The 27,194-nt window shown below is 46.1% G+C and overlaps 2 protein-coding genes across 3 annotated transcripts in view; one reads left to right on the top strand and one right to left on the bottom strand.

Annotated features, from left to right (window-relative positions):
• The window catches only part of LOC311098732 (signal peptide peptidase-like 2B), a gene marked incomplete at its 3' end in the record, with an annotated part of 31,223 nt that extends 12,435 nt beyond the window's left edge, over positions 1-18,788 (top strand). The window contains exons 6-15 of the mRNA XM_084139273.1: positions 797-939; positions 2,684-2,780; positions 3,048-3,164; positions 3,534-3,615; positions 4,286-4,360; positions 13,450-13,512; positions 13,663-13,762; positions 16,910-16,987; positions 17,499-17,659; positions 18,612-18,788. Of these exons, the coding sequence (XP_083995399.1) occupies positions 797-939; positions 2,684-2,780; positions 3,048-3,164; positions 3,534-3,615; positions 4,286-4,360; positions 13,450-13,512; positions 13,663-13,762; positions 16,910-16,987; positions 17,499-17,659; positions 18,612-18,788 (1,093 nt within the window). The remainder of the gene's footprint in view (positions 1-796; positions 940-2,683; positions 2,781-3,047; positions 3,165-3,533; positions 3,616-4,285; positions 4,361-13,449; positions 13,513-13,662; positions 13,763-16,909; positions 16,988-17,498; positions 17,660-18,611) is intronic.
• A 2,585-nt stretch (positions 18,789-21,373) lies between these two features.
• The window catches only part of LOC311098733 (rho guanine nucleotide exchange factor 18-like), a 40,880-nt gene continuing 35,059 nt past the window's right edge, over positions 21,374-27,194 (bottom strand). The window contains exons 20-22 of one of the 2 annotated variants that reach the window (XM_084139275.1): positions 25,569-25,770; positions 24,207-24,311; positions 21,374-23,959 (exon numbers count right to left, since the gene is read on the bottom strand). In XM_084139275.1, coding sequence (XP_083995401.1) covers positions 23,778-23,959; positions 24,207-24,311; positions 25,569-25,770 — 489 coding nt within the window. In that variant the 3' untranslated portion in view covers positions 21,374-23,777. Of the gene's footprint in view, positions 23,960-24,206; positions 24,312-25,547; positions 25,771-27,194 lie in introns of both variants that reach the window. The other variant, XM_084139274.1, reaches the window with a different exon arrangement.

Consider the following 27,194-nt stretch of genomic DNA (forward strand, 5'->3'; position numbering starts at 1 on the left):
TGCCCCTGCACATTGACTCGGTACCGGTACCGGTACCCCCTCTATATAGCCTCTCTACTGTTATTTCACATTGACTCGGTACCGGTACCCACCTGTATATAGCCTCGTTACTGTTCTTTATACTGCTGCTCTATAATTATTTGTTACTTTTATTTCGTATTATTTTATATAGTATTTTTTTGTGATTTTTTTGTTGTTGTTGGTATTCTTTCTTAAAACTGCATTGTTGGTTAACGGCTTTTAAGTAAGCATTTCACTGTAAGGACTACACCTGTTGTATTCGGCGCATGTGACAAATAAAGCTTCCCCCAGGATTTGAGGAGGATATTAGAGCTAATTTTAAATCAGTGCTTAGGGACTGGGTCAACTTCTTCGTGGGGGAGCTTTAGCTGTAGGATGAAGGGTGAAGACAAGTTGCTTCAGGATGGAGAGGGGTCTGTTACTGACAGGGGGAGGGTAAAACGGGGTGGACCGGTTTGATGCACGGACCAGTTTTGGTTTTTAATTTACCTTGTATAACGCTTCTCCGCTGTGTGTAATAATGTCTGTTTTTATAGTTTACTCCATTTGATTCTTCACTCACTCTCCCTCTCTCTTCCACACACACCAAGCCCCACCTCCTGTCACTCAAGAAGAGCAGTTTTTGCGCTACAACCTTCCTTTATACCTCAGTTGCTAGGTGTCCATGGCGACAGATTTTCAGGGTCTGTTACTGACGATAGTCCCCAGGGGCGTCCCTCCTCCCTCCTGTGTCCCTCCTCCCTCACGTGTCCCTGTGGTGTCCCTCTGTCTGCAGGCGCTACCTGAAGCACAAGCGTGACGACAGCGCGGAGAAGCAGGACGAGGAGACGGTGGATGTGACGCCCATCATGATCTCTGTGTTCGTGGTCATGTGCTGCTCGATGCTGGTACTGCTCTACTTCTTCTACGACCACCTAGGTACGTACCTGGGTATAAACCTGTACCCATCTCTACCTGTCTCTTATCTAGTCTACGACCTCCTGGGTATACACCTGTACCCATCTCTACCTGTCTCTTAATCTAGTCTACGACCACCTGGGTATACACCTGTACCCATCTCTACCTGTCTCTTAATCTAGTCTACGACCACCTGGGTATACACCTGTACCCATCTCTACCTGTCTCTTAATCTAGTCTACGACCACCTGGGTATACACCTGTACCCATCTCTACCTGTCTCTTAATCTAGTCTACGACCACCTGGGTATACACCTGTACCCATCTCTACCTGTCTCTTAATCTAGTCTACGACCACCTGGGTATACACCTGTACCCATCTCTACCTGTCTCTTAATCTAGTCTACGACCACCTGGGTATACACCTGTACCCATCTCTACCTGTCTCTTAATCTAGTCTACGACCACCTGGGTATACACCTGTACCCATCTCTACCTGTCTCTTAATCTAGTCTACGACCACCTGGGTATACACCTGTACCCATCTCTACCTGTCTCTTAATCTAGTCTACGACCACCTGGGTATACACCTGTACCCATCCCTACCTGTCTCTTAATCTAGTCTACGACCTCCTGGGTATACACCTGTACCCATCTCTACCTGTCTCTTATCTAGTCTATGACCTCCTGGGTATACACCTGTACCCATCTCTACCTGTCTCTTATCTAGTCTACGACCTCCTGGGTATACACCTGTACCCATCTCTACCTGTCTCTTATCTAGTCTACGACCACCTGGGTATACACCTGTACCCATCTCTACCTGTCTCTTAATCTACGACCTCCTGGGTATACACCTGTACCCATCTCTACCTGTCTCTTAATCTAGTCTACGACCTCCTGGGTATACACCTGTACCCATCTCTACCTGTCTCTTAATCTACGACCTCCTGGGTATACACCTGTACCCATCTCTACCTGTCTCTTAATCTAGTCTACGACCACCTGGGTATACACCTGTACCCATCTCTACCTGTCTCTTAATCTAGTCTACGACCACCTGGGTATACACCTGTACCCATCTCTACCTGTCTCTTATCTAGTCTACGACCTCCTGGGTATACACCTGTACCCATCTCTACCTGTCTCTTAATCTAGTCTACGACCTCCTGGGTATACACCTGTACCCATCTCTACCTGTCTCTTATCTAGTTTATGACCTCCTGGGTATACACCTGTACCCATCTCTACCTGTCTCTTTACCTGTCTCTTAATCTAGTCTACGACCACCTGGGTATACACCTGTACCCATCTCTACCTGTCTCTTAATCTAGTCTACGACCACCTGGGTATACACCTGTCTCCCCACCTTAACCTGTCTCTGCCTTTCTCTCTGGTTTACATTCACTTATCTCTGTCTGTGTAGTGTCTGTTTAGTGTCTATGATCATTGTTATATTCTATCCTCTGTCTGTGTAGTGTATATGATCATTGTTATATTCTATCCTCTGTCTGTGTAGTGTATATGATCATTGTTATATTCTATCCTCTGTCTGTGTAGTGTATATGATCATTGTTATATTCTATCCTCTGTCTGTGTAGTGTATATGATCATTGTTATATTCTATCCTCTGTCTGTGTAGTGTATATGATCATTGTTATATTCTATCCTCTGTCTGTGTAGTGTATATGATCATTGTTATATTCTATCCTCTGTCTGTGTAGTGTATATGATCATTGTTATATTCTATCCTCTGTCTGTGTAGTGTATATGATCATTGGGATATTCTGCCTGGCCTCGTCTGTTGGCCTGTACAGCTGTCTCTGGCCCTTCGTTAGGAGACTCCCCTTCGGGAAGTGCAGGTGAGAGACTTACCATCAACCTAACAAAGATCTGTTCATAATCACCAGGAAGTAAGATCTGTTCATAATCACCAGGAAGTAAGATCTGTTCATAATCACCAGGAAGTAGTCCACCATCAACCTAACAAAGACCTGTTCATAATCACCAGGAAGTAAGATCTGTTCATAATCACCAGGAAGTAGTCCACCATCAACCAATAACTCTCCATCTATTTCTTTATTTTTTTTACTTTTTCAACTTCTTCCTGTGTGTGTGTTTATGTGTAGGATCCCAGAGAACAACCTGCCTTACTGCCACAAGAGGCCTCAGGTCCGCATGCTGCTGTTGTCAGCCTTCTGCATCGGAGTCAGCGTCACCTGGGGCGTGTTCCGCAACCAAGATCAGTGAGTACTAACTAGGGTGACAAAATTCAAAAATCTTCGGAAAGTAACTTCTCCAAAATTCCCAGGTTTTCCAGAAATTCCAGTTAGAGAATTCCCGGATTTCCTGCTTATTCCTTCCTGATTCCTGGACTCTTCCAACCGTCTTACTGGTTAGCTACGCTAGAGGGAGGAGTAATGTTGCCTGAGACCTGAAGACTTAGCCTTAAGCACCTAGAGCTAATGAATGCCTAGGCTTCAGGTTTCAGCTCCATGGGCTAACATAGTCTTCTTGAGGCATTTGTTTGTGTTGTGTTGAGGTGTGAGTGTGTTTATCCCTGTGTGTGTGGCAGGCTAACTGTTATTCCTGCCATCTGCTGTGTCCTCTCCTAGGTGGGCGTGGGTGTTACAGGATGCCCTGGGCATAGCCTTCTGTCTCTACATGCTCAAGACTATCAGACTGCCCACGTTTAAGGTTCGTACACCAGTATAGAGATTCTATAATTCTGTAGTCTATATGATTCTATATGGTATTCTGGGGATACACCAGCATAGCATTACAGGGCGGCAGGTAGCCAAGCGGTGGGCCAGCAACCGAAATGTCGCTAGTTCGAATCCCAGAGGTGACAAGGTAGTACAAATCTGTCTGTGCCCTTGAGCAAGGCACTTATCCCTAATCGCTCCAGGATCGCCGTTGATAATGGCAGTTCCTGGCTGTGACCCCACTCTCAGTGGGTGTCTCAGGGGGAGTTGGGATATGCAAAAAAAGGAACACATTTCCAATTCACACAAATATGAATACACACTTGTTCATGTGTGAAACAGGACAAATATAAGCACCAACCAAATGATGATTATAATGTACTGACCATAGAAGTAGAATCACTAGAATGGGAATATCCCATTCAAGTCAATGGGCCTGTCATGGATGGACTGGCGGCCATTTTAAAAGTGGTACTGACCACATTAGTAACTAACTAGGGCCAGGAGTTGTACTGATGATCATGCATGTGTGTTAATGACCAGGAGTTTTTCCCCGACCCTATGACAAGCAGTGACCTGTGTATCTAACCCCATTGAACAACATCCATAGGCAGGAAAGGTCGTATTAATATATTCTTCTTCTTCCATGTCTTCTGCTCCAGGCCTGCACCATGCTGCTGGTGACCCTGTTTGTCTACGATGTTTTCTTTGTATTCATTACTCCTCTCTTTACCAAGGTACGTCACAGTGGAGCCCCTCATTTAAATAGGAAATATTTATACATTTTAATTCTAAAGTGCCTTTTGTTACAGGACAAGTTTCTGATATTTTTACCAATTATTGGCAAAAAGCTGATCTGATTGGTCAAAAGACCAATTAGTGGAAAAATATCTGACTTAGGCGGTGCTATACAGGCGGTGCTATACAGTGCATTCAGAAAGTATTCACACCCCTTGAAATTTTTCCACATTTTGTTGTTACAAGGTGGGATATATATATATATATATATATATATATATATATATATATATATAACTCAACAAAAAAAGAAACGTCCCTTTTTCAGGACCCTGTCTTTCAAAGATAATTCGTAAAATTCCAAATAACTTCACAGATCTTCATTGTAAAGGGTTTAAACAATGTTTCCCATGCTTGTTCAATGAACCATAAACAATTAATGAACATGCACCTGTGGAACGGTCGTTAAGACACTAACAGCTTACAGACGGTAGGCAATTAAGGTCACAGTTATGAAAACCTAGGACACTAACATCTTTGTGAATGTGCCTTAGGCATGCTGCAAGGAGGCATGAGGACTGCAGATGTGGCCAAGGCAATAAATTGCAATGTCCGTACTGTGAGACGCCTAAGACAGCGCTACAGGGAGACCGGACGGACAGCTGATCATCCTCGCAGTGGCAGACCACGTGTAACAACACCTGCACAGGATCGGTTCATCCAAACATCACACCTGCGGGACAGGTACAGGATGGCAACAACAACTGCCCGAGTTACACCAGGAATGCACAATCCCTCCATCAGTGCTCAGACTGTCCACAATAGGCTGAGAGAGGCTGGACTGAGGGCTTGTAGGCTAGACATCACCGGCAACAACGTCGCCTATGGGCACAAACCCACCGTCGCTGGACCTGACAGGACTGGCAAAAAATGCTCTTCACTTACGAGTCACTTGTTTTGTGTCACCAGGGGTGATGGTCGGATTCGCGTTTATCGTCAAAGGAATGAGCGTTACACCGAGGCCTGTACTCTGGAACGGGATCGATTTGGAGGTGGAGGGTCCGTCATGGTCTGGGGCGGTGTGTCACAGCATCATCGGACTGAGCTTGTTGTCATTGCAGGCAATCTCAACGCTGTGCGTTACAGGGAAGACATCCTCCTCCCTCATGTGTTACCCTTCCTGCAGGCTTATCCTGACATGACTTCACCAGCCAAACTGCTCGTTCTGTGCGTGATTTCCTTCAAGACAGGAATGTCAGTGTTCTGCCATGGCCAGCGAAGAGCCCGGATCTCCCATTGAGCACATCTGGGACCTGTTGGATCGGAGGGTGAGGGCTAGGGCCATTCCCCCCAGAAATGTCTGGGAACTTGCAGGTGCCTTGGTGGAAGAGTGGGGTAACATCTCACAGCAAGAACTGGCAAATCTGGTGCAGTCCATGAGGAGGAGATGCACTGCAGTACTTAATGCAGCTGGTGGCCACACCAGATACTGACTGTTACTTTTGACCCGCCCCCCCCCCTTTTGTTCAGGGACACATTATTTCATTTCTGTTAGTCACATGTCTGTGGAACTTGTTCAGTTTATGTCTCAGTTGTTGAATCTTGTTATGTTCATACAAATATTTACACGTTAAGTTTGCTGAAAATAATTGCAGTTGACAGTGAGAGGACGTTTCTTTTTTTGCTGAGTTTATATTGTGTGACGTCACGAGAGGCTACACAGCTTTCAGCGGGGTTGCTCAAGTAGTGCAAGGAGACAAGGTTCAAACAAAACAAGGATTTTATTATAGGTCTTGGGAAATTAACGAAAATATAACAAAATTCTGTTCTCTTGTGGCTCTTTGAGGGTTAACAGTTCAGGGATGTCTCTTCCACATCCAAAATCATAATTCTCACTCGCTCAGATAACTTTTCCCCAGCCTTACTGTAGTCCATGTTGCAGCTAGTGGCCAACCCAGCAAAAAGTCCTTCCAAATGTCTCTCACGTATTTCCACAGGTGCATATATCCAAAGGTGAGTATTTCCCAAAGGTAAGTATCTCCAAATCCTTATATTCCTCCTGGAAGTGGACGTGCAGCACTCTTGTCCTCCAGAGAGCCCAGGTTGGAGACTGTGTTTCTTCACCCCCCACACACTCCCTCAGTGTGTCTCTTCCCTTCCCAAAACCTTCAGCTCATCAGCTCCTGATTTGTTTCAGCTGCGTGGGAAGATTGGCCATAGAGGGGTGGAGTTCCCGACCATACCAGCAGATGGAGCCATAGCTGTCTGGGTTTGCAGCCACCTCAGGGGGATGTAACGTCCCTCCAGGACACAGCCTCTCGTGACATCACACATCCCCCTCCTCGGGACCGACGTCCTCGTCGGGGTAAAGGCAGCGAAGAAGGCATCACGCCGGGAGAGGGCGTCCGCATTGCCGTGGTGCTTGCCAGCCCTGTGGACAACAGAAAAGTTAAACGGTTGCAAGCTCAAAAACCATCTGGTTACTCTACTGTTTGATTCCTTGTTCTTGGCCATCCACTGCAGAGGGGCGTGATCAGATACCACCCTGAAACGTCGGCCCAGGAGATAGAACCGAAGGGACTCCAGGGCCCAGACTACAGCCAGACATTCTTTCTCCACCGTTGAATAGTTCTTCTCTCTTGGAAGTAACTTTCTGCTTAGGTAGAGAATGGGATGTTCTTCACCGTCATGTGCCTGGGTGAGGACAGCACCCAGACCCACCTCCGAAGCATCCGCTTGGATAATGAATTCCTTCTTGAAGTCTGGTGCCACCAGGATCGGACTGGAGCAGAGTGCTCGCTTCAGGTTGAGGAAAGCCGCCTCCGCCGCAGGGTTCCACTTCACCATTCGTGAGTGGCGTTTGGTCGTCAGCTCCGTCAACGGTGCAGCTATGGTAGCAAAATCTGCAATAAAGCGTCTATAGTAGCCAGCGAGGCCCAAAAATTACCTTACTTGCTTCTTGGTGATGGGCTGCGGCCAGTCCTGTATGGCCCGCAGTTTGGCTTCCTGTGGTTTGACCAACCCCCGCCCAATGGTGTACCCCAGGTAGTTTGTCTCACTGAAGGCCAGCTTGCACTTCTTCGGGTTTGCCGTGAGCCCTGCTTCCCTGAGCGAATCCAGCACCGCTTGTACCCGGGGTATGTGGCTGGCCCAATCCGGACTTTGTATAACAACATCATCCAAATAAGCCGCTGCGTACCTCTTGTGGGGCGCAAGGACTCGATCCATCAGGCGTTGGAACGTGGCAGGTGCCCCGTGGAGACCAAACGGAAGTCGGGTATACTGGTAGAGCCCCTCCGGGGTGGCAAAGGCTGTCTTCTCCTTGGACGCCGGGGTCAGGGGCACCTGCCAGTAGCCTTTTGTGAGATCAAGAGTGGTTAGGAAACGAGCATGCCCCAAGGAGTCTATTAAATCATCGACACGAGGCATTGGGTATGCATCAAATTCAGACACTTCATTCAACTTTCGATAGTCATTACAAAATCGTACTGAACCGTCTGGCTTGGGAACCAGTACGATGGGACTTGCCCAGGCACTGTGGGACTCTTCGATTACTCCCAACTCCCGCATCTTCCTTACCTCCTTCTGTATAACCACTTTACGAGCCTCTGGCACGCGGTACGGGCGCTGGTTTACCGTTCGGCCAGGCATGGTGCGGATCTCATGTTGGACCACCTCTGTGTGACCGGGAAGGGAGGAGAAGACATCCTGGTTCTGCTCCACGAGTTCCAGGGCCATCTGTCGTTGATGTGGGGACAGATTTGGACCCAGCTGAACCTCTTCTCGCGCCGGTTCCTTGGTCTCTGTGGGGGGTAGACAGCTGAACATCGCCTCTCTGGCGTGCCACTTCTTTAAAAGGTTAACATGATAAATCTGCTCAGTTTTTCTTTTATCTGGTTGCCTCACCTTGTAGTTTACTTCTCCCATGCGTTCAATGACCTCATATGGTCCTTGCCAGGTTGCCAGGAATTTACACTCAACGGTTGGCACCAGGACCAGCACTCTGTCCCCCGGCTTAAACTCCCTGGGTTGAGCAGATCTGTTGTAGGAGGCTTGCTGTTGCCGCTGACTGGCCTCCAGGTGTTCCCGCATCATGGGATAGATGGCCTTCATTCTCTCCCTCATAGCCCCGACATGGTCGATCAGTGTCCGCTGTTGGCATGGCTGCTCCTCCCAGGCCTCCTTGGCGATGTCGAGCAGTCCTCTGGGTCTGTAGGAAAGCAAGAGCTCAAAGGGTGAAAAACCAGTAGAAGACTGAGGTACCTCTCTCACCGCAAATAATATGTATGGTAACAGCTGATCCCAGTTGCGCCCATCTTCCCCTACCGCTTTCCGCAGCATGGATTTTAGTGTTTTGTTAAAACGTTCGACTAGGCCATCTGTCTGGGGGTGGTAGACCGAGGTTCTCAGCTGTTTGATTTTCAGTAAAGCACAGAGTTCTTTCATCACCCTGGACATGAATGGAGTCCCTTGGTCCGTCAATATCTCTTTTGGGATTCCCAGACTAGTTGAGAGACGGAACAGCTCCTTGGCGATTTGTCTGGATGTAGCCTTCCTCAGCGGAATGGCCTCCGGGTACCGGGATGCATAGTCCAGAATGACCAGAATGTATTGATGTCCCCTGGAACTTTTCGGTAAGGGCCCGACTATGTCTAATCCAATCCTCTCAAAAGGAGTTTCGATAATGGGCAAGGGAATGAGCGGGTTTCTATATGTGGGCTTTGGCGCAACCTGCTGACACTCAGGGCAACTACGGCAGTAGTTCTCTATCTCTTTGTGTACTCCTGGCCAAAAGAAACGTTGCATGATTCTTTCCTTAGTCTTCTCTACCCCCAAGTGGGCCCCTAGCGGGTGTGTGTGGGCTAGGTTGAGTACTGTGGCCCGATAGGGCTGTGGCACGAGGAGCTGTTCATGCACTTCATCATTTTTCTTGACTATCTGATATACTAACCCCCGGTTTACTGCGAAATGGGGGTAAGTAGGGTTTGTCTTATCACCTAACACTACACCTTCTAATACCTGCACATTTCTTAAGGCATTTGCAAGAGTAGGATCTTGTAATTGAGCCGTACCATACTGGCCTGTGAGAGGGGGAAGCTCTTGGGTGCCTGGGACGTCTTCTTCACTGGAGAACGGAGCACTTTCCTGGGCTGCGTTCTCTTCTCCCGTATCCGGACCAGTCTCGGTGTCGGTCTGGGCACCTGCCATCCCTATCAGAGCCCGGGCGGGAGTGAGTAACTCGGAGGATTGCACCGGAGCCTTCCCAGGATGAGTCTTGCCTCTCCGTTTCCGAGGTACTCGGGTTATCCTCTCCTGAGACTCTCTCCAGAGTGGGTAAAAGGCTGGGCAGTCTCGTCCAATTAGGACAGGGACGGGGAGGGAATCAACCACCCCCGCCGTCGTGTGTATGGTTCCCCGTGTGCTGGTCATTGTAAGTTCAGTAATGGGGTATTCTCTGGTGTCCCCATGGACACAGGAAACTGGGAGGACTTTCCCCGGGGTCAGACACGTTGGGCCCACCAAATCCTTACGCACCAGGGTGGCCCGGCTACCAGAATCCAGTAAGGCCTCCACATCATGGTGATTCACAGTTACCGGGCAGGTGGGGGGTCGATCTGGGCCGCCATCTACGACTCCCAAGAGCGAGGCAAAACGGTGTGTGGGTGCTGAGCTGGAGGACTCCGCAGTGGGCATAGGTTCATCGGCTGGTTTCCCACACTGCCAGGAGATATGTCCCATCTCCCCACACCGGTAACACTGTCGAGTTTCCCCCTCCTGGTGTACTCTTCTTGGACCCGCCTGGTTTCTGGCTCCCCCTGGAGCCGGGATAAGTCCTGACGTGGCTGGGTTCGAGACCTTGGGGTCCTTTGGACGGGTTCTTCCCATTTGTGGTGGGGCCGCACTCCTGGGGTCTTTTCGGGAAGCATTCAGCATCTCCGCTGTGGCCTGGTACTTTTCCACAGCTTCCACGGTCAGATCAGCCGTGGTCAAGGCCTGTTGACTGATGAACCGTTTTGCCTCATAAGGCAGGGCGCGTAGGTAACGATCCACCACAACGGCCTCCACCACCGCCGCTGCTGTATTCCTCTGCGGATCCAGCCATTTCCTTGCGATTCGGACAAGTTCATGCATCTGCGCCCGAGGAGGTTGGTCTGGTTGGAAGGTCCAGCTGTGAAAGCGCTGGGCCATACCAAACTTTGTGAGTCCATATCTGCTGAGGATCTCAGCCTTCAGGGCATCATAGTCAGTAACCTGGTCAGGGCCCAGGTCCCGGACAGCATTCAGCGATTCCCCGGTTAGAAAGGGGGCTAACAGACCAACCCACTGTTGCTTGGGCCAGGCTTCCCTAGTGGCCGTGGCCTCAAATGCATGCAGGTATGCCTCAATGTCATCGGTAGCTCCCATCTTAGATATAAAGTCACTTGCCTTTATTGGGCGGGTATTTTGGACAACCCTCTGTCTCTGCAACTGCAATTCCTCTGCCTTCAGAAGGTTGGCTTTCTTTTGCTCCTCCAAGAGAGCCACGTTTGCTTGCATCTGGGCTTGCTGGCCAGCAACAAGGGCTTTCAATATGTCCTCCATTTCAGTCGGCGGGGAGCCTACGGCCAACTTGGAAAACTGGGTGATCAAACCTTCGGTATCCTCCTCTGCCATGCACTATTAATGCTTGAGTATGCCCGTGTTCTCCACCATCTGTGACGTCACGAGAGGCTACACAGCTTTCAGCGGGGTTGCTCAAGTAGTGCAAGGAGACAAGGTTCAAACAAAACAAGGATTTTATTATAGGTCTTGGGAAATTAACGAAAATATAACAAAATTCTGTTCTCTTGTGGCTCTTTGAGGGTTAACAGTTCAGGGATGTCTCTTCCACATCCAAAATCATAATTCTCACTCGCTCAGATAACTTTTCCCCAGCCTTACTGTAGTCCATGTTGCAGCTAGTGGCCAACCCAGCAAAAAGTCCTTCCAAATGTCTCTCACGTATTTCCACAGGTGCATATATCCAAAGGTGAGTATTTCCCAAAGGTAAGTATCTCCAAATCCTTATATTCCTCCTGGAAGTGGACGTGCAGCACTCTTGTCCTCCAGAGAGCCCAGGTTGGAGACTGTGTTTCTTCACCCCCCACACACTCCCTCAGTGTGTCTCTTCCCTTCCCAAAACCTTCAGCTCATCAGCTCCTGATTTGTTTCAGCTGCGTGGGAAGATTGGCCATAGAGGGGTGGAGTTCCCGACCATACCAGCAGATGGAGCCATAGCTGTCTGGGTTTGCAGCCACCTCAGGGGGATGTAACGTCCCTCCAGGACACAGCCTCTCGTGACATCACAATTGATTACATAAGTATTCAACCCTCTGGCTCAATACATGTAAGAATCACCTTTGTCAGTGACTACAGCTGTGAGTCTTTCTGGTTAAGTCTCTTAAGAGCTTTGCACACCTGGATTGTACAATATTGCACATTATTAACTCTACCTACATGTACATATTACCTCAATTACCTCGACTAACCGCTGCCCCCGCACATTGACTCTGTACCGGTACCCCCTGTATATAGCCTCCCTACTGTTATTTTTTAATTATTAGTTACTTTTATTTCTTATTTTATTTTGTAGGTATTCTTTCTTAAAACTGCATTGTTGGTTAAGGGCTTGTAAGTAAGCATTTCACTGTAAGGTCTACACCTGTTGTATTCGGCGCATGTGACAAATAATATTTTATTTGATTATTCTTTTTTAAATTCTTCAAGCTCTGTCAAATTGGTTGTTGATCATTGCTAGACAGCCATTTTCAAGTCTTGCCATAGATTTTCAAGACGATTTAAGTAAAAACTGTAACTAGGCCACTCAGGAACATTCAATGTCGTCTTGGTAAGCAACTCCAGTGTAGATTTGGCCTTGTGTTTTAGGTTATTGTCCTGCTGAAAAGTGAATTTGTCTCCAGTGTCAGTTGGAAGGCAGGTTTTCTTCTAGGATTTTGCCTGTGCTTGGCTCTATTCCGTTTCTTGTTATCCTAAAAAAACTAGTCCTTGTCGATGACGAGCATACCCATAACATGATGCAGCCACCACCATGCTTGAAAATATGAAGAGTGTTACTCAGTGATGTGTTCTGTTGGATATTCCCGAAACATAATGCTTTGTATTCAGGACATTAACATTTCTTTGCCACATTTTTTACAGTTTTACTTTAGTGCCTTGTTGCAAACAGGATGCTAGTTTTGGAATATTTGTATTCTGTACATGCTTCCTTCTTTTCACTCTGTCATTTAGGTTAGTATTGTGGAGTAACTACAATGTTGTTGATCCATCCTCAGTTTTCTCCTATCACAGCCATTCAACTCTATAACTGTTTTAAGGTCACCATTGGCCTCATGGTGAAATCCCTGAGCGGTTTCCTTCCTCTCCGACGACTGAGTTGGGAAGGACGCCTGCATCTTTGTAGTGACTGGGTGTATAGATAATTAATAACTTCACCATGCTCTAAGGGATATTCAATGTCTGCTTTTTTTTTTTTTTACCCATCTACCAATAGGTGCCCTTTGTGAGGCATTGGAAAACCTCCCTGGTCTTTGTGGTTGAATCTGTGTTTGAAATTCACTGCTCAACTGAGGGACCTTACAGATAATTGTATGTGTGGGGTAAAGAGATGAGGTAGTCATTCAAAAAGCATGTTAAACACTATTATTTCACACAGAGTGAGTCCATGCAACTTATTATGTGACTTGTTAAGTACATTTTTACTCCTGAACTTATTTAGGCTTGCCATAACAAAGGGGTGTGAATACTTTCTGAAGTCACTGTAGGTGCTATACATGAAGCAGGAACTAACTGGCTAGATAAATGGACTATATATTAAACCAGGGTTTCCCAAACTCGGTCCTGGGGCCCCCCCTGGTTGCACGTTTTGGTTTTTGCCCTAGCACTACACAGCTGATTCAAATAACCAACTCATCATCATGCTTTGATTATTTGAATCAGCTATGTAGTGCTAGGACAAAAACCAAAACGTGCACCCAGGGGGGGCCCCAGGACCAAGTTTGGGAAACCCTGCATTAAGCCACTACCATGTGTCCTGTGTTTGTCTCCTCAGAGTGGTCATAGTATTATGGTGGAGGTGGCGGCTGGGCCCTCTGATTCCTCCACACATGAAAAGGTACATTTGGCATCGATTGATTTGATATGTTCTGTTGCTGATTTGCTCTCAAATAACAGCTGTTCTTTCACATGAACTGATGTAGCAATTGAAGGATGTAATAATGTAACTAATAGAGGATGCTCTCTGTCCTTGCTGGCCTCCTTCCAGCTTCCTATGGTGCTCAAAGTGCCCCGGCTCAACTCTTCCCCTCTGGCTCTGTGTGACAGGCCCTTTTCTCTGCTTGGATTTGGCGACATCTTAGTACCAGGTAACACTACTGTACTGTATTCTACTACTGTATTCTACTACTGTACTGTATTCTACTACTGTATTCTACTACTGTACTGTATTCTACTACTGTATTCTACTACTGTACTGTATTCTACTACTGTATTATACTACTGTACTGTATTCTACTACTGTATTCTACTACTGTATTCTACTACTGTACTGTATTCTACTACTGTACTCTACTACTGCATTGTATTTTACTACTGTATTCTACTACTGTACTGTATTCTACTACTGTATTCTACTACTGTACTGTATTCTACTACTGTATTCTACTACTGTACTGTATTCTACTACTGTATTCTACTACTGTACTGTATTCTACTACTGTACTGTATTCTACTACTGTATTCTACTACTATACTGTATTCTACTACTGTATTCTACTACTGTACTGTATTCTACTACTGTACTCTACTACTGTACTGTATTCTACTACTGTATTCTACTACTGTACTGTATTCTACTACTGTATTCTACTACTGTATTCTACTACTGTACTGTATTCTACTACTGTACTCTACTACTGCATTGTATTTTACTACTGTATTCTACTACTGTACTGTATTCTACTACTGTATTCTACTACTGTACTGTATTCTACTACTGTATTCTACTACTGTACTGTATTCTACTACTGTATTCTACTACTGTACTGTATTCTACTACTGTATTCTACTACTGTATTCTACTACTGTACTGTATTCTACTACTGTATTCTACTACTGTACTGTATTCTACTACTGTATTCTACTACTGTACTCTACTACTGTACTGTATTCTACTACTGTACTCTTCTACAGTACTATACCCTGCTACTGTACTGTATTTTACTACTGTATTTTACTACTGTACTCTACTACTGTACTATACTCTACTACTATATGTACTACTGTACTGTATTCTACTACTGTACCCTACTACTGTACTGTACTCCTACAACTTTTCCAGAATGCTGCAGCCCGTCTGCTGTTCAACCTTCCCAAGTTCTCTCATGTCACCCCGCTCCTCCGCACACTCCACTGGCTTCCAGTTGAGGCTCGCATCTACTACAAGACCATGGTGCTTGCCTACGGAGCTGTGAGGGGAACGGCACCTCCTTACCTTCAGGCTCTGATCAGACCCTACACCCAAACGAGGGCACTACGTTCATCCACCTCTGGCCTGCTAGCTCCCCTACCTCTACAGAAGCACAGTTCCCGCTCAGCCCAGTCAAAGCTATTCGCTGCTCTGGCACCCCAATGTTGGAACAAGCTCCCTCACGACGCCAGGACAGCGGAGTCACTGACCACTTTCTGGAGACACTTGAAACCCTACCTCTTTAAGGAATACCTGGAATAGTATAAAAGTAATCCTTCTTCCCCCCTCCCCCACCCCCCATAAAAAATAAAGAAGAAACAAATGTGGTTGTCCCACTGGCTATCATAAGGTGAATGCACCAATTTGTAAGTCGCTCTGGATAAGAGCGTCTGCTAAATGACGTAAATGTTTTTAAAAAATCAACGTACTACTGTATTCTACCACTGTACTGTATCCTATTACTGTACTCTACTACTGTACCCTACTACTGCACTGTATTTTACTACTGTGCTCTACTACTGTTCTATACTATACTACTGTACCTTATTCTACTACTGTATAATACTACTGTACTATACTCTACTGTATTTTACTGCTGTATCTTACTACTGTACCCTACTACTGTACTCTACTACTGTACGCTACTACTGTATTTTACTACTGTATCTTACTACTGTACTCTACTACTGTACTCTACTACTGTACACTACTGCACTGTAGTCTACTACTGCATTGTATTCTACTACTCTGTTATCTACTACTGTACTATACTCTACTACTGTACTGTTAGCTACTACTGTAATCTACTACTGTACCCTACTACTGCACTTTACTACTCTACTGTATTCTACTACTGTACTGTATTTTACTATTGTACTCTACTACTGTATTTTACTACTGTATCTTACTACTGTACTGTATTTTACTACTGTACTCTACTACTGTACTCTTCTACTGTACTGTATTCTACTACTGTACTGTATTTTACTATTGTACTCTACTACTGTTATTTTACTACTGTACACTACTACTGTAATCTACTGCACTGTATTCTACTACTCTACTGTTAGCTACTACTGTACTGTACTCTACTACACTTTTTTGTTGTTTTATTTTTAAAAATAAATGCACTGTTGGTTAAGGGCTGTAAGTAAGCATTTCACTGTAATGTCTGCACCTGTTGTATTCGGCGCATGTGACCAATACAATTTGATTTGATTTACTACTGTACTGTATTCTACTACTGTATCTTACTACTGTACTCTATTTTACTATTGTATATAATATATAATATAATATAATATAATAATATAATAATAATAAAAATAATATGCCATTTAGCAGACGCTTTTATCCAAAGCGACTTACAGTCATGCGTGCATACATTTTTGTGTATGGGTGGTCCCGGGGATCGAACCCACTACCTTGGCGTTACAAGCGCCGTGCTCTACCAGCTGAGCTACAGAGGACTACATTGTACTCTACTACTGTATTTTACTACTGTACACTACTACTGTACTCTACTACTGTACTCTACTACTGTATTCTACTACTGTATTTTACTACTGTACACTACTACTGTACTCTACTACTGTATTCTACTACTGTATTTTACTACTGTACACTACTACTGTACTCTACTACTGTAATCTACTACACTGTATTCTACTACTCTACTGTACACTACTACTGCACTGTATTTTACAATTGTACTCTACTACTCTATTTTACTACTGTACTCTACTACTGTATTGTATTCTACTACTGTATCATATTACTGTACTGTACTTTCCTACTGTACTCTACTACTGTACTCTACTGCTATACTCTACTACTGTACTCTTCTGCTGTACTGTATTCTACTACTGTATCCTGTCTTAGTACCAGGTACCTCCCATAGTGTCTAATCCAATCTCATCAGGAGTCTTTCTTCACCTGGTCCTTTATCGTACAATATCTAACTCCTGTTATCGTATCTTTCTGTGGCGAGATATCTGCACTCGTCCCGGTTGAGCTGACATGACTCTCTCTCTCTCTCTCTCAGGTCTGCTGGTAGCATACTGTCACAGATTTGACATCCTCATGCAGTCCTCACGGTTCTATTTCCTGGCCTGCACTATCGGTAAGACCAACACATTTCGATTTGCATTGTCTTTTTGATAGTCAAAAATCTCATTTGTGTGTAGAGTCTTAATAGTATTTGTTCCAAACAAGCAGTAACATACCTGCTTCACCCTCTCCCTCCACCCTCTCTCCTCTCCCTCTACCCTCTCTCCTCTCCCTCCACCCTCTCTCCTCTCCCTCCACCCTCTCTCCTCTCCCTCCACCCTCTCTCCTCTCCCTCCACCCTCTCTCCTCTCCCTCCACCCTCTCTCCTCTCTCCTCTCCCCTCTCTCCTCTCCCTCCACCCTCTCTCCTCTCCCTCTCCCCTCCCTCCCTCCCACCCTCTCTCCCCTCCCTCCCACCCTCTCTCCCCTCCCTCTCTCCCCTCTCTCCCACCCTCTCTCCCCTCTCTCCCACCCTCTCTCCCCTCTCTCCCACTCTCTCTCCCCTCTCTCCCTCCTCCCCCTCTCCTCTCTCTCCCTCTCTCCTCTCCCTCCTCCATCTCTCCTCTCCCTCCTCCCCCCCTGAAGGTTATGGTATCGGGCTGCTCATCACCTTTGTAGCTCTGGCCCTGATGCAGATGGGTCAGCCAGCCCTGCTATACCTGGTGCCTTGCACCCTCCTCTCCAGCCTGGCAGTGGCGCTGTGGCGCAAAGAGCTGCCATTATTCTGGACAGGAAGTGGATTTGTGGTGATTACCAGTTTGATATGAGTGCCTTCTTCTACGGAAAGAAACATTTCTAGTGTTATGTACCACAAAGTAAACCTAGAATTTAAAGTTGAGTACCTTAACCCTGAAAACAAACTAGATATAATCTGCTTCTTTGTTCCAACTTGCCGTTTCTGTTTGCTGTCCCCCTCCCCTCCCCTGCTCTGCTCTGCCCTCCCGTCCTATACTGTCGTTTTACTGTGGATTCTCTGGGATCAGGGTCTGCCTTTATTCTATCATTGTATTCCTCTGCTCTTAAACAACTGTCATATTTTCTTAACAATAGATTGTCCTGTGGTGTTAGAATAGATACTTGTTGGGGGTAATTGGGTTTGGGGTCATTAAACACCATTGGTAGGTAGACTCATGATACATTGACAACATGAATAGTATCTGGTGGTGACAAGGGGAGTGTACTGAACTGTCTCTCACCCCTTTTCTCTGAACTGCGAATTATGAACGCGCTTCTAGAAGCTACTGGGTTTGAATGTAGTGTGAAACGAGGCGCTCCGAAGGATCTCTCCTTCCTGAGAATGTTTTCCCCCTCTGTGTGTCTGAGGTAGCCTGGTCCCAAATATATTTGTGCTGTATAGTCAACCCAGGGCACCAGTTTTATCTGAGGTGTTTTCTAGCTCAATGTACAGCCATACCTCTGCTAACGGTTTACCAGGCTGGCTAACACACGCCTCCAGTCAGTGTTGATTCTAGTGAAGGACAACAACCTCATAATAGAAAAACATTCAAGGCTTTATTTAGTCCATTGATCTAGAATCCACTTGTTGACAGAGGAATGGCTGTATATTTTGTTGGCATCCTGCATAAACAATCTTATCTCTGTGTCTATTGCTGTCTTTCCTGTTGTCAATAGTATATTGTTGTCTCCCAGACCTGCTCCACAGTGGTCTGATGTCTCCACTCTGTTTGTCCCTCTCAGCCTCCCATAGTTCTGCAACCAATCAACTGTATGCAAACCCCAGGACCACTCACAGAGGAGCCCCTCACCAATCCTGAGCCACAAGGTCCTGAAGCAACCAATCAGAGTGAGGACCCTCCTTCTCCGCCACGTCAGGTCTCTCCCCTTCCAGAAAAAGAGGCCAGCAAATCAGAGTAAAGGACTTCTATGATGCCAATTTCTTATTTCATTTTTGTTATTTTTTTAAACATTAGGATCTCAATGGAAATCTATACGTTCGTAACAGACATCAATTATAAACATTTCAGTGCACTTGGTGTGAAAAGGGTAAGAAAGGGGCTGGAGGGAGGGAGGGTACTCAACCTACAGTGGTAGTTGTGTGAAACACCTTGGGTCAGCAGGATCAGCACTGGCTGGGTGTCCTGGATGATGAGCTATAGACTAAGTCAAAGAGCACAACATATACAGCCTCGACTGCAACCTACGCTGACTTTAACACCCCCCCCCCGGCCCCTCTCATGAAGTTTTCTCATCCCGTCACATGAAATAGATGTTCTGCCTCAACTCTCCTGTCCTCCATTCTTCAGTTCAGGGTTCAACCCACCAGTCCTACGCAGAATAGCTTTCAATAATCTACACTACTAGGTCGATGTGTCGCAGTCCTACCAATCAGAAGCTCTGTCGGTCAGCTTGTTCCTTCTTTTTCTTCTTTATTAAGTACCATGAAGAAGAAGAACCACACTAGGGCCTGTCCCTCTGTTTATGAAAGATGACTTGAGAGTGTCTACAGTGCATACCCTTTATCATGTGGTGCTATCATGGATTCTCAACTACCAAAAGGTATAGGATAATTAAGGTTATTGATTTAGGGCATCAAGGGGCGGTTTCCCAGTCAACTGAAAAGCAAGCTTAATGGAGTATCTCCATGTAAATTGTTATAAATCCTGGATAAATCTTAATCTGTGTCTGGGAAACCGTCCCCAATAGTTTGTTTTGATTGGTTTAAATTTGACCTTTTGACCTTTATTGTTTTTGCATGCTGTGGGTGGGTTTGGTTTAGACCAGGCTGTCAACGATAAGTGTGTGGTTTATATAGTAGCTTACACACTGTCTTTATATAATACTAATGTTGTCCCCATCGTTTCTCTAGTAGATTTTGTGGTCCCATTTTCCATTAGGTGTAAAACCCATGTATTTATGTGGCAGCTACATACAGTAGTAGATAGGTGTAATTACATTGTAGGCAGCTAGGTTAAAAATGAATTACACTAATTACTTACTGGTATGTAACTACCATGTAAACACATGGATTATAAGGAGACCTAATGCCGAGCGACCGATCAGGTTATACTATTCATATTGTCTAAAAAAAATGGGTTTTGGCCTTACTGGTATCCATGGTTACAATTGGAATGTCTCTGTCTCTGTGCATAGTGCTTTATGAAGACAGAGTACTGTATTCATGTTACAGTTTATTATGTTTCTTAATTAAACTATGATAAGTGATGATTTGTATGTTTTGGGGGGGGGGGGGTACCCTGTCTCATGATAATATAATCAATTGTCTGAAATCTCCAGTGATTTTTTATTTTTTTTATTCGATACATTTGCTAAATATTTTTGGGCTTTCCTATACAGTGCAGTACTTTTGACCAGGGCCCATTTGGGACCCAACCAGTGCTGGACTTGGGCAGGCGCTCTCCAGAACTGAGCACCGGCACCTCAGATGTTTGTAAGGTTTCAGTTCCTGCACCTCTAATAGAATATTAGGTCAAAAGTATTGTGGCATTCCTGCACCTAAATATAAACAGTACCGGCACCTATACTGAACAAAAAAATATAAACGTAAAGTGTTGGTCCCGTGTTTCATGAGCTGAAATAAAAGATCCCGGAAATGTTCCATACGCACAAAAAGCTTATTTCTCAAAAATGTTGTGCACAAATTTGTTTACATCCCTGTTAGTGAGCATTTCTCCTTTGCCAAGATAATCCATCCACCTGACAGGTGTGGCATATCAAGAAGCTGATTAAACAGCATGATCATTGTCCCGAGCACAACGTGCACCTGTGTAAAAGGCCACAAAAAAATATTTGCATAAAATAAACGGTGTGCATATGTGTGTATATATCTTATATGAAAACCACACCACAAAAAAAAATACAAGTACAAAAAAAATAAGATTTGTTAAAACATATAACAAAACCTACTAATTATAAATGTATAATTGATCGGTAATCACGAAAAATGTGCAGTTTTGACACAATGCTACAAATGTCTAAAGTTTTGAGGGAGCGTGCAATTGGCATGCTGACTGTAGGAATGTCCACCAGAGCTGTTGCCAGAGAATTTAATGTTAATTTCTCTACCATAAGCCACCTCCGTCATTTTCGAGAATTTGGCAGTACGTCCAACCGGCCTCACAACCGCAGACCACGTCAGCCCAAGACCTCCACATCTGGCTTCTTCACCTGCGGAATCGTCTGAGACCAGCCACCCGGACAGCTGATGAAACAGGAGTATTTCTGTCTGTAATAAAGCCCTTTTGTGGGGAAAAACTAATTCTGATTGGCTGGGCCTGGCTACCCAGTGGGGGGGTCCTACTGGCTGCGCCCCTGCCCAGTCAAGTGGGTGGGCCAATGTGAAATCATGTGATTAGGGCCTAATTAATTTATTTCAATAGACAGATTTCCTTATATGAACTGTAACTGTAAAATCTCTGAAATTATTGCATGTTGCGTTTATATTTTGGTTCAGTATAGTTTTTTGAGCATACAACATAGTCCAGTATTTGTATTATTTATTTTATACAGTCTTTTTTGGTCATCTTTATCAAGGGATCCAATAATCCCGGACCCCACTGTATATTCAGTAGCTAATCAAAGTAGATGTTTGGTTTTTGTTGATGTAGTTCATTTCATCACAGCCATATGAGTCCATAAACACAGGAAGGACCTGGCAGTACTGGAAATAGAGGTGGTGTTCCCCTGCTAAGACGTTGCATGCATCAACCAATGGTTGTGTGCCACATCATCGACTGTGCCATTGGGCACCAGATTGCTATGACATGTGGTTAGCTGATACGTGAAATACCTATCAAGGCGTTGTAAGATCTGGCATGCGTCAGCAACGTCTGAGCAGAGGAACACCACTATTTTAACAGTCTGCTAGAGGTCAAAGGTTAGGGGTCAGAGTTAAGAGGTCAAGAGTCTTGACTGAAGAAGCTGGTTGGTTAGGGTGAGTGCCCTGTCAGATTCATCTGCACACTATTTTGCAGCAATGACATGAGATGTCACTAGGCGGTTTTAAACATCTGAGGAGGAATACGCCATAATAGAGAAACAAAGCCTTTCATCCTCTACATGGTGTTGTCATTGGCAACCTCAGAATTATAGTCACCATTCTTCTTCTGTTGCTAATATAATGTTCAGTTGGTAGTATATGACCTGGCAGTAGCTAGAGCTGTACTGCAGCTGAATATGAATGACCCTTTTCATTCTGGCCCTGTCTCAAATAACACTCTCACAGCAGTCAAGACTCTCTGGCCTTCTCCCCAAAGTGTGCCTGTTGCATTTCTCCAGCGAATGTGTGCCTGCCTTGCAGATGAGAGCCGAGGGAGGCTCTGCAGCGCTGTGTGAATCATAAGTCCATGTTCTGAATGGAGAGTCTGTCTGACTGGTTAGTGTCACTCCGGGAGCCGGTGGCGACTCAATGCCCTGTCACTTCCTGGTTGCCTGGCTAGTTGCCTGGTCCTGCATGTTGGCACTGATGATCCTTGGGAGAATCTCAAATGAATTTATTTGATACCGCGCGTCCTCTATCCTTGCCTCCTTCTCAAAACCCATTGGATGAGAAGGTCAGAGGGGAGGGACCTCTGACCTCATCCAAGGATTTTGAGGAGGCGAGGAGAGAGGAAGTAAGGAATCAAGGAAATACAATTGAGATTCTCCCACTGAGGTGGTAAACTGGAGGCAGAACATAGACGACAAACTCTAACAGGCCAGGCTACTATTCTATCCTGGTGTGGGACGACAGGACCAATCTGCTCTGCTTCACTGCTATTTCAGGCTGCTGTTTTAGACTGGACATGGGACGGGAGGAAGTGAGTCATTCGGAGGTGACATTGAGGCCGGGGATTCAATCTGATTACGCCAATGCAGCTTTTAAAATAAACTATTGGATTGAACCCCGACTTGGCTACAGGCATCAGCATTCTTTTGATTCCATCGAGCTGTGGGGTGGGAACCACAACAACAGTTCACCAGGACATCCACGTCACAGCAGAATGTACAGACCATAGATTGACATCATACATCTATAGAATATGTGTTCTAATTCTATTCCCACTGGAAACTGTGCAACATACTTCACAAATCCTTCCAAACATCCTCCCGATAGTAAACAACATTGTTCAAAAAAGTTCCTTGGTTCCCAGAACATAACCTATTGACAGGAAAACTCTCGCTAAACCATAGTAGAATTGGCATCATTTAGTACAGTAGTCATTATTATTCACAGTGTTAAAATACACCATAATCCCCATACCATAAGGGCCCATTTCCCAGACATAGATTAAGCCTAGTCTTGGATTTAAAAAACTGGGAGAATCTCAAATGAGAATCCTTTTTAGTCCTGGACTAAGATTAATCTGCATCTGGTAATCTGGCCATAATGGTTTTACCCCTCACAGCTAAATGTACATTTACTTCCATACATTCTATAACATGAAGAAATACAATATGAGGAGCAGGTCAATTCAGATTAAAATAGTTTCTTATGCACTCTGAGATAACAACGTGCTTGGCCCCTCAGATCTGTAAACAAGTTAATAATAATAATAACATCTTCCAATAATAAACAGCTTCCTAACAACCGCCAAACATGAATTTAAATCATCTTTAAAAAGGATTTAAAAAGTAAAGAAGACTTGAGTGCAGAGAGTGTTTAGATACAGAAGCACTCATCAGAACAATAGAAATGTCTTTGGAAATTCAACAGGAACTCAAGAAGTACCAGAAATTAGAAAAGCCCAATCAGTAAAAAAATAAAATAATCACATCATTACTGTGAACAGAGCTTTGGCGGGCCAAATATAATCACTCGTGGGCCGGATTTGGCACATGGGCTGCCAGTTTCAGAGCCCGGGCATAGGGCCTATTAGTTAGGGTTTTGGTCTTCACCCTGTGTCCTTACAGGTAGATGACATGTTCCTTGGTTGGTTTGCTTGTTATGTCTTTGGGGAAGGGTGGAGGGGGAGGTGGAGGTTCGGGTGGAGGGGCTTGGCTCTGGGTATTCCTCATGCTGCTGCTGGACAACAGGGTCTGGGTGGGCTTAGCATTGGACAGGGGCTCTGGAGGACTGAAGAAACAATCTGAGGAGGCATAACAACGTACGGTTAACTTAATCGTTAAATTAGTTCCTGAGACGTTAAAACAGTTCTCCAGTCATTGTAAAAATCAGACAATGTGTATCTGGAACTCCCGAGGTTCTCGTCTTACCTGATTGGTTATTTCTGTGAGGGCTCTTACCTGATTGGTTGTTTCTGTGAGGGCTCTTACCTGATTGGTAGTTTCTGTGAGGGCTCTTACCTGATTGGTTGTTTCTGTGAGGGCTCTTACCTGATTGGTAGTTTCTGTGAGGGCTCACAGTCTTCTTCCCTCTCAGACTCCGGCTCTCATTTCCTGTCACTCTGATCGGCACCACCTGAGACATTTCTATGGACGCTGCAGGAGGAAAGACAACACTGCATCAGAACTATGGAGATCAGTGGAGGCTGCTGAGGGGAGGATGGCTCATAATAACGGCTGGAACAGAGCAAATGGAATGGCATCAAATGCATAGAAACCATGTGTTTGATACCATTCCAGTGATTCTGCTCCAGCCATTACCACGAGCCCGTCCTCCCAAATATAGGTGCCACCAACCTCCTGTGGTGGAGATATACACCCACTGCTTTAACAGATCATAGAAAATATCAATATGGGGTAAATGTCATGATTCCCCTAGCACAGTTGAGGTCAAGAGGAAAGAGTAGGACTTCACAACAAGTGCCTCAGTAGATGACTAATAAATGGAAGGTTTCTCCAATGTTTTCGATGAATTTGCATTTGAGATTATAGGAGTGTAAAGACATGAACAGTTCTACTGAGCTGTGTTCCGACCTGCTCTGTGCGTGTTCTGACCTGCTCTGTGCGTGTTCCGACCTGCTCTGTGCGTGTTCCGACCTGCTCTGTGCGTGTTCCGACCTGCTCTGTGCGTGTTCCGACCTGCTCTGTGCGTGTTCCGACCTGCTCTGTGAGTGTTCCGACCTGCTCTGTGCGTGTTCCGACCTGCTCTGTGCGTGTTCCGACCTGCTCTGTGCGTGTTCCGACCTGCTCTGTGCGTGTTCCGACCTGCTCTGTGCGTGTTCCGACCTGCTCTGTGCGTGTTCCGACCTGCTCTGTGCGTGTTCCGACCTGCTCTGTGGGTGTTCTGACCTGCTCTGTGCGTGTTCTGACCTCATCTGTGCGTGTTCCGACCTGCTCTGTGCGTGTTCCGACCTGCTCTGTGCGTGTTCCGACCTGCTCTGTGCGTGTTCCGACCTGCTCTGTGCGTGTTCCGACCTGCTCTGTGCGTGTTCCGACCTGCTTTGTGCGTGTTCCGACCTGCTCTGTGCGTGTTCCGACCTGCTCTGTGCGTGTTCCGACCTGCTCTGTGCGTGTTCCGACCTGCTCTGTGGGTGTTCTGACCTGCTCTGTGCGTGTTCTGACCTCATCTGTGCGTGTTCTGACCTGCTCTGTGCGTGTTCTGACCTGCTCTGTGCGTGTTCTGACCTGCTCTGTGCGTGTTCTGACCTGCTCTGTGCGTGTTCTGACCTGCGCTGTGCGTGTTCTGACCTGCTCTGTGCGTGTTCTGACCTGCTCTGTGCGTGTTCTGACCTGCTCTGTGGGTGTTCTGACCTGCTCTGTGCGTGTTCTGACCTGCTCTGTGCGTGTTCTGACCTGCGCTGTGGGTGCGCTGGTGGTGGGGCCTCTTCTTACTGCTCTTCTCCTTGCCCTTGTTGCCGAGGGCAGCCAGCTTAGTGGGTATCTGCTGCTGCACCGCCCCTGGTTTGTGAACCACCTGGTTGGTCGTGCTGATCAGGTGGATTGGGAACTCCGGTTTAGGGGGCCCGGGGCTGATGCTCTCCCTGCGAGGGGGCACCTAAGATACGATAAAGTAAAGTTATGAATATAACTACTGTGAATTAACTACTGGAAAACGAGTTACAACAGGACCCAAGGACTCTAAGATAACCTGCCTAAATGACTACCGACCCGTAGCACTGACGTCTGTAGCCATGAAGTGCTTTGAAAGGCTGGTCATGGCTCACATCAACAGCATTATCCCAGAAACCCTAGACCCACTCCAATTTGCATACCGCCCCAACAGATCCACAGATGATGCAATCTCTATTGCACTCCACACTGCCCTTTCCCACCTGGACAAGAGGAACACCTACGTGAGAATGCTATTCATTGACTACAGCTCAGCATTCAACACCATAGTGCCCTCTAAGCTCATCACTAAGCTAAGGATCCTGGGACTAAACACCTCCCTCTGCAACTGGATCCTGGACTTCCTGACGGGCCGCCCCCAGGTGGTAAGGGTAGGTAACAACACATCTGCCACACTGATCCTCAACACGGGGGCCCCTCAGGGGTGCGTGCTCAGTCCCCTCCTGTACTCTCTGTTCACCCATGACTGCATGGCCAGGCACGACTCCAACACCATCATTAAGTTTGCCGACGACACAACAGTGGTAGGCCTGATCACCGACAACGATGAGACAGCCTATAGGGAGGAGGTCAGAGACCTGGCCGTGTGGTGCCAGGACAACAACCTCTCCCTCAACGTGACCAAGACAAAGGAGATGATTGTGGACTACAGGAAAAAAAAGAGGACTGAGCACGCCCCCATTCTCATCGACGGGGCTGTAGTGGAACAGGTTGAGAGCTTCAAGTTCCTTGGTGTCCACATCACCAACGAACTATCATGGTCCAAACACACCAAGACAGTCGTGAAGAGGGCACGACAAAGCCTATTCCCCCTCAGGAGACTGAAAAGATTTGGCATGGGTCCTCAGATCCTCAAAAAATTCTACAGCTGCACCATCGAGAGCATCCTGACTGGTTGCATCACCGCCTGGTATGGCAACTGCTTGGCCTCCGACCGCAAGGCACTACAGAGGGTAGTGCGTACGGCCCAGTACATCACTGGGGCCAAGCTTCCTGCCATCCAGGACCTCTATACCAGGCGGTGTCAGAGGAAGGCCCTCAAAATTGTCAAAGACTCCAGCCACCCTAGTCATAGACTGTTCTCTCTGCTACCGCACGGCAAGCGGTACCGGAGTGCCAAGTCTAGGTCCAAAAGACTTCTCAACAGCTTCTACCCCCAAGCCATAAGACTCCTGAACAGCTAATCATGGCTACCCGGACTATTTGCACTGCCCCCCCACCCCATCCTTTTTACGCTGCTGCTACTCTGTTAATTATTTATGCATAGTCACTTTAACTCTACCCACATGTACATATTACCTCAACTACCTCAACTAGCCGGTGCCCCCGCACATTGACTCTGCAACGGTA

This window comes from Coregonus lavaretus (assembly GCF_964263955.1).
Source record: "Coregonus lavaretus genome assembly, chromosome: 23".
NCBI classification, from domain to species: Eukaryota; Metazoa; Chordata; class Actinopteri; order Salmoniformes; family Salmonidae; genus Coregonus; species Coregonus lavaretus.